This window comes from Canis aureus, chromosome 3 (genome assembly GCF_053574225.1).
Source record: "Canis aureus isolate CA01 chromosome 3, VMU_Caureus_v.1.0, whole genome shotgun sequence".
Classification (NCBI taxonomy): Eukaryota; Metazoa; Chordata; class Mammalia; order Carnivora; family Canidae; genus Canis; species Canis aureus.
This window is the reverse complement of record NC_135613.1, coordinates 11746929-11758158: the sequence shown is the minus strand read 5'-3', so window position 1 is coordinate 11758158 and position 11230 is coordinate 11746929. Positions and strand designations below refer to the sequence as shown.

At 48.6% G+C, this 11230-nt stretch overlaps 1 protein-coding gene across 5 annotated transcripts in view; it reads right to left on the bottom strand.

Annotated features, from left to right (window-relative positions):
- Positions 1 to 2632: 2632 nt before the first annotated feature.
- TLE7 (TLE family member 7) overlaps positions 2633 to 11230 on the bottom strand; it is a 12863-nt gene continuing 4265 nt past the window's right edge. For 4 of the 5 annotated variants that reach the window (XM_077889869.1, XM_077889873.1, XM_077889875.1 and 1 more), the window contains exons 2-10: positions 6221 to 6603; positions 6100 to 6122; positions 5865 to 5923; positions 4938 to 5147; positions 4588 to 4829; positions 4247 to 4388; positions 3935 to 4088; positions 3336 to 3399; positions 2633 to 3008 (exon numbers count right to left, since the gene is read on the bottom strand). In XM_077889869.1, the coding sequence (XP_077745995.1) occupies positions 2882 to 3008; positions 3336 to 3399; positions 3935 to 4088; positions 4247 to 4388; positions 4588 to 4829; positions 4938 to 5147; positions 5865 to 5923; positions 6100 to 6122; positions 6221 to 6507 (1308 nt within the window). In that variant the 5' untranslated portion in view covers positions 6508 to 6603 and the 3' untranslated portion in view covers positions 2633 to 2881. Of the gene's footprint in view, positions 3009 to 3325; positions 3400 to 3934; positions 4089 to 4246; positions 4389 to 4587; positions 4830 to 4937; positions 5148 to 5864; positions 5924 to 6099; positions 6123 to 6220; positions 6604 to 11230 lie in introns of all 5 variants that reach the window. The other variant, XM_077889878.1, reaches the window with a different exon arrangement.

Genomic DNA, 11230 nt, shown 5'->3' with positions numbered 1-11230 from the left:
TTTATTCTTATATTAATAGTAGATTAATATCAAATTAATGGGTTAATAGATTATATTGATTATAAATATAAATACTAATATTAATGTTATACTTGTTTATGCCAGCATTTTCCCTCTTTTTTTGAAAACTATACCCTTGTTTAATATTCTTTTAGTAATTAACCTAGAAATTTCAATGCTACTACTTGACTTATGGAAACTACTGCTAACAGGGGTTTTTACCTTTTTTTTAAGTTATCTCTGTGCCCAACGTGGGGCTCAAACTCACAACCCTGAGAGATCAAGAGTCGCATGCTCTATGGACTGAGCCGGCAAGCACCCCAGGACTTATACCTTCCAGAAAAAATTTTATAATTCTTTTACTTTATCACTCCAGTTATTACTCTCCCAAGTTACATGCTTTTTTCTTGTTTCAGTTCTCTTGGACACATGCTTAAGAGTGGGGTTGCTGGGTCACATGGTGATGCTATGTTTAGCATTTTGAGCTACCAATTATTGTTCAAAGCAGCTGCACTATTTGGGATTCCAGTTTCTCCACATCCTTACCAACACTTGCTGTTGTTGGTTTTATTCTAGCCCTCCTAGCAGATGTGAAGTGGTATTTCCTTGTGGATTTGATTTGTATTTTCCTAATTATGGTGAGCATCCTTTCCCCTCCTTGCTGGTCAGCCATCAGTATACCTTCTTTGGAGAAATGTCTATTCAAATCCTTTTGCCCTTTTAAAAATTGGTTTCCTTGTCTTCTTATTTTTGAGTTCTAAGAATTCTTTATATGTTTTGGATAGAAGCTCCTTACCAGAAGCAGGATTTGCAAATGTCCTTTCCCCTTCTGTGGGTTGTCTGCCTCTGTTCTTGATGGTCTCCCCTAGGTGCTCATTTTTTATTCTGATGAACTTTATTTTTGAAGAAATAAACATTGCAATTGGAGTTAAAGCTCCTTTTTTGTCACTTAATGACACAATTTCTCTCCCTACCTCCCCAGAGATTACTTCTATTCTAGATTTGATCTCTAATTTCCTAGTTGTTTTTTTAATCCTGTAAAATACACATAACAGAACTTATACCATCTTAACCATCTTGAGGTATACAGGTCAGTGGCATCGAGCACATCCACATGGCTGTGCCACCATCACCACCATCCATCCCCAGAGTCCCTCTCATCTTGCAACACTGAAACTCTGTCCCTGTCAAACACCAAGCTCCCATTTCTTGCTCTCTCTCAGGCCCTTGTAACCACATTCTGCGCTCTGGCTCTAGGAATCATCTAAGTACCTCATAGGACTAGAATCACAGTATATGTCCTTTTGGGATTGGCTTAGTTCGCTTCCCACGCAATCTTCAAGGTTCATCACATTATAGCGGGTGTCAGAATTTCCTTCCTTTTAAAAGGCTGAATGATAACATTTCCTTGTGTGTCTGCATATTACATACACATCACATTTTGTTTGTCAATTCATCTTTCAGTGGACACTTGTTATAAATTTGTGTCTAGCCCAGTGGGCTAGATCTACTGTTGACCTCTACCCTCTGTATCATATTTTTTAGTGGATTTTAATTACTCCTATTATTTAGAGACACACTAGCTATAGCAGGGGTCGGCAAACCTCATCCAGCAGACCAAATATGGCCCACTGCCTGTTTTTATAAATAAAATTCTGCGGAACACAGCCACGTGCATTTGTACATTAATTGTCTATGGCTGCTTGCATGCTACAACAGCAGATTCTCACCAACAGCAGAGTTGGGTGACTGGGGCAAAAACCATAGGGCAGAGCCTAAACTATTTATACTTTAACCCTTTAAGTAAAAGTTTGTGGTTTCCAGGGCAATAGTAACAAATAGATTCCAAAATGTGTAACAGCTCAAACACCAGTTTACTTTTACCATACCCCAAAGCAGGCAGTTTTCTCCATGTTCGATTTGTGGACAAGGGATGCTTCCATCCCGCAGCTCTGCAATCCACAGGGGCCTCCACATCATTGCCTTGAGCTTGTAGAGGCTACTACTCCTTTAGCCTCTGGTCCAGGAACAAGCCTCCTTCCTCACTTATGATCCATCGGCAAGAACGAGGTACCTGACAGTATCCCGGTGCAAAGAGTGGCACACTCGGTCACCTCCTCCCAGTGGCAACCCTAAGCTACCAACTGTAGCTGTCTCAGCCTCGCCAATACCAACAAGCAAGGCAGAGTGGTCAAGGATAGGACAGCAGGCCTCTACGGCTTGGTGTCAGGAACTGGGCTTTTTATGCCTGCAAAGGGCCAGACAAAATACTACAGAATGCCAGAATGAAAATCAGGCCTTCGAAAGACTCAGGCAAAGCCAGGTGAGCTACAAGGAGAGAGCACCCTTCCTCGGGATATGGTTAAACCAGCTCGTGGAGTCGTAACCTGGGTCAAGAATGGAGTGTTGTTGGTCTGCTGACTCCCTGATACAGCCTGAAAGTTTGTACAGGTACGTACCTTTCTTCTTGAGCTTTCTGAAGGTTCCAAGAATTCTGACCACCGAAAAAAAGTTACAAACAAAACTAACTCTAGTCTAATATTCCTTTCCCACCCTGGAAGTTGCTGAGGGGGTTGTATGCAATCCATCCAGTGAGTTTGTTATTTGAAAAAACTGACCACGTATCAGGCCATTTTGGTTTTTGCTTTTCTATTTTGTTAATTATAAAGGCAAGTTTCCCCCACTGAAATGCAGAAATCAGTGGTAGAATAATAACAAAGAAAAACTCCTAAGCCATATCATAAAAACCTGAGAGCACAGACTAGGTGTGTACTGGGAGGAGGGAATGGCCAGATGACCGGCCATCGAGGGTAAGGTGGAGGTATCAGGGCATGAAGATGGTCATCCCCTCAGCCTGCCGGCCTCCTCTGGGTCTTCACCATCAGGAGCACAACATGCAAACTTCAGTACAAGAGCTGGTAAACCGTGGCACTATTCTTGGAGCCCGTGACCAGATACTGGTTGTCTGAAGACACATCACAACACAGAATATCCGTAGGCTCCTCTGCCTATAGGGAAAGAGAGGCCAAAAGTATGACCACAGGCAGCGGCCAGGCATGGGCTAGAGATGAAGGCCTCACACGGGGCTGTTTTAAGGCAAAGGTTGGACCTGAGGTTCAGTCTGGAGAGCATGGGGCAGCTCTCAGGGCTCAAGGTGGAGCCTGTGAGGTCACAGAACCTTGAGTCCTCATTCCCCTTCCTCTATTAAATGGCCCCAGATGCCAGCCCAGAGGTACTTTCTGGGACTGTCCTTGGGACCTGACCCACTAGGATCTAGGTCTACTAGTTCTGCTTGCCTGGGTTTGCGCATCCCTCCTCCCAATACCTGAAACAACCTTTGTAGAGAAGGTGCAGCTATGCAGTGGATCGACTCGTCCAGTGTGGTCACAAAATAGCTCCCTGGTGAAGGAAAGGCAGGTGGAGAGGCCAGAGACCAAGCTTGCATTCCAGTCCCAGCTCCATCCCCAAGATGACTAGGGAAAGGGCCGCTCTTTCTCTGGCTCAGTGTGCGGGTCTATAAAAATCAGACCCAAGAGCCAAACCATTCCCTCATCTGGCCCTCCTGCCACATATGGGATCGTAGTCAGTATCACTGAGCAAAGAACAATCAGATGGGGCGTCTTCTGCCCGCCTGAGTCTCTGGGCTGCTGTTCAGTGTATGAAGGCACTCAGAAAGCCAGAAAGGAGAGGGACAGGGACAGGAGACAGGTAGGGCACCAGGCCACAGAAGGAGAGGCAGCGGTGGGGAAGGGAGACGTGGATGCGGAAGTAAGAGCGGTAGGGAAACGGACACCTGGGACTCCACTTGGCCAGGGCCTGAGGCTGGAGAGGGAGGAACAGAGCCTGAAACCAGGCTGGGCCCAGACTCTGTAGATGAGCAGACATCTTGTGATACGATGGGACCCCTAGAGGAGGTCGTCTGGCTTCTACTCACCACAGGAGGCAAACTTGAGGTTGTGGTGGTTGACGTATTTATGAAGGACTGCCTTGAACTTCTCTCTCCGATGTGTGTGGAGGATTATGATATCACTTGTTCTCAAGCCTACCAGCACCCATTCCTCACTGGGGTCATGGGTAATGCTGAGGATCTGTGTGGAAGAAGGATGGAGTCACCACTCTGAACTGCCCACACCCCCATCATCCGTGCCCTCTCTTGAAACTCTGTCCCCACCCCTGCGAGCGCCCCCGGCTCCCAGCCACAGGGACTGCCCTCAGCCCGGTGGTGGCTGCCCAGATGCCCAGACACCTCATGCTGCAAATCGTGCTGCTGTAACCTCTGGTAGCTCCTCAGGTCCCAGGAATATAGTCTGGTGTCTTCACCTCCCGTCCAGAACTTATTGCCCACGATGTCCACACATCGGGACCCATATTCTGGGACTTCATGCTTCCTGATGGGAAAACAGTTCAGAGGTGCATGCACTGGCTAAATACCCGGAAGTCGTGGGCCCAGGAAGCCGCCAGCAGCACCCTGCATATATTCTCCACACACACTCACCTAGTCCTCCTGCACAGAGGGGGGAGGGAGGCCCAGAAAGGGATACCAGCTTTCCCAAAGACCTTACCATCAAGCCCTCCCCTAGATCGTACCTGATCAAGATCTGGTTCCGCAAATCCCAAATCTCGACAAATCCTTTGAAACAAGCCAAGCAGATCTGGGCATTGGAGGAGAGTGCCAGGGAATAGCACATGGGGCCCGTGGAGGCCAGCTGTGCCCTGATGCGGGGTGTGGGTGCCAGGTCCCAGAGAGTCAGGCTCCGGGACAGACCCCCAGTGATGAGGCTCCGCTCATCAGGGAAGAGCTTGCAGGTGAGGACACAGTTCTGGCGGTCCTGTAGGAATAGTTCCCACCTTCACATCACCTCCTGGAGGTGTGACCTCTGAGTCTCACGACAGAGGTCACATCTGGGTTGCCACGGCCCGTCCTGAACACCACTCACCTGCAGGTCCAGCTGGGCCTGCGGGGGCATGTTGTAGCTGTACAGAGCGCTCTTGTCCCACACCTTAATGTAGCCGTGGCCACACGTGTATACATGGTGAGTTGAGCTAATGGCAACGGCATAGACTTTCTTTCCATGGCGGAGCCTGCCAACCTTCCAGGACCTCCGTGGGACCCTCTGCCTGACGACCACTTCATCTGGAATGGGTGGCTGAGGAGAGGAGAAAGTGGGTGGCCAGCAAAGGGCACAGTCCTGGCCTCCTGTCATCCATGCGCGACAGCCTGCCCCATCTGACTGTTCACCTGACAGCTCTTCCTGACCCAGAGCGAAAAAATGTCCTCATCTGGGAACCCAACCATCAACAACCTTTTGCACTAGCAGCATGGTGCCAGGCTTCCCTCCTGGATACTCAGGCCATGTTCTGAGACAATTCTGTGTGCCAGCAGTAAGAGCAGGACCGGTTAGGAACCCCCTCCCCCCCACCCCACTGCCCCTCAGACACAGCTCTAGAAGAGGTGACACTATGAGCCAAAGGCTCTAAACACTGGTGGTGAGAGCTGGGCAGCCTAGTTCAAAAGAAGCAGGGATGGGATGTCTGGTGGCTTAGTGGTGGTTGAGCAGCTGCCTTTGGCTCAGGTCCTGATCCTGGGGTCAGGGATCAAGTCCCACATCAGGCTCCCTATAGGGAGCCTGCTTCTCCCTCTGCCTGTGTCTCTGCCTCTCTCTCTCTCTCTCTCTCTCTCTCTCATGAATAAACAAATAAAATCTTTAAAAAAAGAAAAAAGGCAGAGAGCTACAGGAAACCCACCACCTATGGGAAAGAGAACGAGGACACATTGCATGTCCTCACCTTCTCTTACTAGCTTCTTGTTTTGGGAGGTAGTAGGGAAGGCAAAGATCCCAAGTTTAGAAAAATAATACACTTACAATTGCCCTGAGGAATGACCAGACTTCTTCACTGGGCGGAGGCGAAGGGCAAGCCTGGCCTGCAGGGAAAAACCAACACCCACCTGCTCACAGAGAGGGCGGCGAACAGCAACAGAACCGCAGATTCAAGGGGAAGGTTGCTTTCCTGACACCAGGCCTCGTGCCTTGCCCCCCTCCCCCATCTGAGGCCCAGCCTTGCCACCTTCCCTGCCCAGGTGACCCAGCTGAGACTTACCAAATTCGGGTCCTGGCGGGAAGCTATGACACATGGAGAGGAGGGGGGACACAGTGTGATCGGGAGAGCTCTGTGCTAGGATCCCCCCTCCCACCACCAGTTGGGTTCAAGCAAGACCCACCTGGGGTTCAGCTCTGCTGCTGCTTCTGGCTCCGTCTCAGAGAGCCAACTGGCCTGGAGCTCAGATCTGTCTGGAGTCTGGAGGACCCACTGCTGCTGATAAACTGGGTCATGCTGCATCGGGGACCCAAGAGGCTGCTGGGGTGTCCCATACACCCCCTCAGGTTGGGTCTGTGCTTGGTCTTCATCCTGGGAAATGCCAGAACTTTCCGGCATGTTGCTCCCCTCCTCTGGCTCATCATATATACTAAGTATACTAAATAATGCCTCTTCCTTCTCTCTACTCATGTTCTCAGATCGGTGAAGTGTCTGAGCCACCGGGTTCTAGGGCTTGAGAAAGGAGCCCATCAAACAGCACCTGGGTGACCAATTTGTCCTGAGCCCCTGTAGCAAGAGAGAACAGATACAGTATACATGCACACTGTTTAGGATCTATTTACAAGGGTCTGAGAACACTCTCAGGTCAAGAACAGTTCTCAGATCAAGAGTGATGAGAGCATTCAAAAGGTTGACTGCTGAATCATGTTTTATCCTAAATGCTGGCAGTGATGGTGTTAAAGGTGAAAGTTTCACGCACCCGTTTTGAGATGTTAGCAGCAGGTGTTATGTTTTTCCTTCTAGACACACAGATGGTGTTTCCAGTCCTACAAAATCAAAGTCACCCTTTCATCTGGCAATATACCTCTCAAATGAGGACTCCTCCCCAGTGTGAACATGGGGCAACAGGAAACTCTACTCAGGTCATAGGCTCTTTTTTCTGCCTTGAGACAACAACAGTGGAAGCACCCCAAGGTGTCATGCAAATGTGACATTCCATTTGGAGGGGCAAGGTCGCACAATGACAGAGAAGTTGGCTGGTGGGGATATTCTTCTCTCCTACTCTATGGGATATCCTGAGAACTGAATGGAATTATGTGTGTAGGATACTCAGAATTACATAAGGCTAGGGACAGACCCTCACCAAATGGCTGCAAGGGCAGTTATCTGTGGGCTGCACTGGGGACCAGAGCTTTGAGGATTTAAGGCTGTCCTCCAGGCTGCCTGACAGGTAGCTCGAGCAGGCCTGGGGAACTGTTGTATGGCCAGACTCTGCTACTCTGGACACTCAGGTCTCACTCTGCATATGGCCGAGAACCAAACACTTTATACGTAGTTGATCCCATTTCACCCGGATTACTGCGTGAGCTGCATTTTACAGATTTTAAAAACTGAAGCTCAGGAGAACAGATAACTAAAAAACACAGGAGAAAGGTTCAAATCCCTGTTATTCCCCCACCCCCTAACCCGAGTCTGGCTCTGAACAGTCACCTTCCCTACCTCCCTGTGAGAAGAGGGAAGACACACTCACTGTAGGCACAGATGCAGTTGCCCTCTGACTTAACACTTAAATATAGGCAAAATGATGTCCCAGCTGAAGTGCTGTGACAGCAGATAATATAGACAAGTCCCATAGCCACAGGAAGGGACTAGTGACATGTTACAGTACAGTACGTGCATAATGTGGAATACTACACAACTGTTAACGATAATAAGGACACATCTGCAAGGACCAGGAAATTTTCTAGGTGTGTTAATGAGGGGAGTGGTGGATCCAAGGTTCAGACAAAGTGCATAATATGCAGCTTCGGTGTAAAAGAAGGATGGCAATCTGAACCTATCTTTGCATAAATTTGTATGCACATAAGAAATTAGGAAGAGTAGTGGCCTTTGGGAGTGCAAATTGACATAGCGACAAGAACTAGAGGAAGATTTGCCTCTGCCCAACTCAGGAGAATTTTTGTACCTGTGTAGCTCTTTGAACCTAAATTTAAAGTTGTCAGACCTTGAATGTTTTTCTCCACCAAATCCACTTTCTTATCTTCCGCCAAATGATAATTTGGGGTCCTTGTGATGCTTAGTTACTTGTTTAAATAATTTAACAAATTCACCCTGACTTGCATCAGGTTCCTTTAAGTGGGTGGAAGCTCACAGCACACACCCACCAGTGTGACAAGGATGGGCAGGGAGGGACCAGCAAGCTGCCCTTGGGTAAAGCTTAAAGGCAGTGAGGCCATTTAGTCAGAATTTCACAGATGAAGAGGATTTCACCCTAAGAGTAAGACAAGACTTTCTAGAAAGAGCAGAAGGAAGGGTCCATATGACTGAATCCCACTCTGGTCTATCCCCAGAGCTGGGAATGCAGAGACCACTCCCCTCCCCTCCCAGGGAATTCTATGCAAGTTTCAATACAAAATGCTAGTGCTGGGCGTCCATCCGGTCACCGATCCCCCCCACCCCCCCGCCCACAGCAGGAAACTCACCCTGAAGGCAGAAGGTCAAACCCCCAGAGAAGGGGAAGCAGAACTGAGACCTAATCGGTGCCGGTGCCGGTGCCGGTGCCGGTGCCGGGACCCTCCCTCCCACACCCAGCGCCCAGGCACTGCCCCACTCCCCTGCAGGTCTGCTATTTTTAAACCTTAGCCTAATTGATAATCAAGCTCTGGGTCAGAACCTGCATTAAGTATCTTCCCAGGCATGGCCTCAACCTGCCATTTCCAATTAGCCCCCCAATCCTTGGAAGAGGGATGGGACAGGGGTCTGCCGAGGGAAGTCCTGGCAGGAGGCTAGATGGAGCAACAAAGTTTTAGGGGGTAAGTCTCTGGATCGGGTTCAGGCCGCCCGCAAGAGCCAGTGTTGGCGCAGAGACGGAGAGCTGGTTAGGCTGTCCCCAAGAGCCCGTGCGGGTGCTTATCTCCAGGTGCATCCCCTTAGGGTTATGACGGGAGGTGGGGCACTAGTCCTCCTCTGGGGCCCCGACTGAGCCTGGCTCTGTGATCGTTCATCTTTCATCAGAGTCTCTGAAACGGATCGCCACGGAGGCCTGTCTCATCTGGCAGCTCTTAAATTTGAGTATTCATCAGAATCTGGAGAGCAAGGCCCACCCCAGAGACTGAATCTGTAGGAATGGGGTGGGGACCCAGATGGTATTTCTAACAACTTCCAGGGTGCCACATTTGAGAACCACTGCGAACCCCTGTGTCTGGTGGTCCTTCTGCAGGAGTGAAGGGGCAGTGAACCGCATCCCCTTTTGCTCTTCCCCTCCACGCACCCCGGGCCTCTGGCCCACCCGTCCCACTGAACACACTCTCACTTCTACTCTGGTTCCTTGCTCCCTTCTTTGGAAGCATCAGTCCTCAAATGGCCACTGCATCCAGAGAAATCTTTTACTATCTCTGACCTCTAATCTCCAAAGCTCTCTGTCTCTCCCTTTCTCTCTTTTCCCATCATTTATGCACCCCTCATCCGTAAAACTTTTATGGTTGCCTGTGGCCTTCCAGATAATGTCTGGTATTATCTTTGGCTCGGTATTTAAGATCCATCATCCCCTTCTGGGCCCAGCCTGGTCTCACTTTTCCCCTGATAATACCTTAACCTGACCCCCCAAAGAGCTTGACTGCACCTTTCCACCCTCGCTCCCCTCATGCTGTTCCCTCATCCAGGAATGCTGTTCCTCGTCCACCCATGTATCACATTTATACTCCCATGTACTCCGGGCACATTGCTAGCCATCAGGTTAAGACCTGGCCCAAGTCCTTGGGGAGCTCCAACCTGAGAGGGAGGGACAGAGGAGTATTGATAGAATTCCCCAGCTGACCCATGATCCATTTTTGGTGAATTATCCCTTTTCTGATTCTCACAGGAAACACAACAGTGAAACATGGATTTTATCCCCACTTTGGAAATACAAGAATTAATTTAGGGAGTCAGAACTTCATGGAGATCTCACTGAACAGGTGGAAGAGCTGGGTCCAAAGCTAGGCCTACATAATTTTTTAAAATATGTTTGTGAGGGAGCTGTAGTGAATAATAGGGGTTCTTTCTGTATTCTGCCTATGAATCCTTTGGCAGAACGTGTGCACTGCCAGTTTGTGGCTGGCCTTTTAGCTCTCTTAATGGTGTCTAGATGAAAAGAAGTTCTTAATTTTTTTTTAAGATTTTTTTATTTATTCATGAAAGACACACAGAGAGAGAGGCAGAGACATAGGCAGAGGGAGAAGTAGGCTCCATGCAGGAGCCCAATGTGGGACTTGATGCTGGAACTCCAGGATCACCCCCTGAGCCAAAGGCAGATGCTCAACTACTGAGCCACCCAAGCGTCCCATAGTTCTTAATTTTAATTCAGTACAGCTTATCTAACCTTCTAAGGTTAACTTTTTTTTTTTTTGGAGTCATATTTAGGAAATATTTGCTGCCCTCAGTATCATGATGATATGCCCCTTTGTTTTATTCTAGAAGGTTCTCTATTTTACCTTCCACATCTAAATGTATAAAGTTTAGGAGTTTGGCAATATCTAGAAAGAGTTGCAGGGAACACAGAGGATCCAGGCCACAAGCCTAGGTTTCTCAATGGGAGGCCACCAGCCCTGCAGTGAGGAGCCCAACCCTTCTGTCAAACTGTCCTGATTTGAAGCCCAGGCCTGCCACTTCCAGGCACCATGAGCTCTCACAAGTTGCCAGCCGGTGCCTCAGTTTTCTCTGCCTGTGGCCTTCCAGATAATGTCTGGTATTATGTCTGGTAAAATGTCTGGTAAAATGGAGAGGGCAAGATAAATTCCTTTTTTTTTTTAAATTTTTTTATTTTTTATGAATTCCTTCCTAAAGCTGAAGTCAGACCCAAAGGTTAATAGGGCTTTGACAAGACCAGGTTTCAAGTAAATGCTTTCAAGTAAGGGTGAGCAACTCTAAGGGGTCTGAGGAAAAGGAAAGAAAAAGAGGTGAGAGAGGCCAATGGGAAGACCCTTGTGCAGGGAGGCAGCCCATGGAGAAGAGATTTGCCGGAAGGCGCATAGGGTCTGGATCACAATCAGCTACATTCATTGCAGGGCATTCACTAGATGTGCATTTCTGGGTTATCGGTGTCCATTTTCAGCTGCTCCAGCAGGTAAGTTACGTTTACAGAAAATGAGATTCAGAGAGCTTAAGTAACTTGCTCAAGTAACCTCATACAGCAACAAAGGGCTGGAGTTAGGAT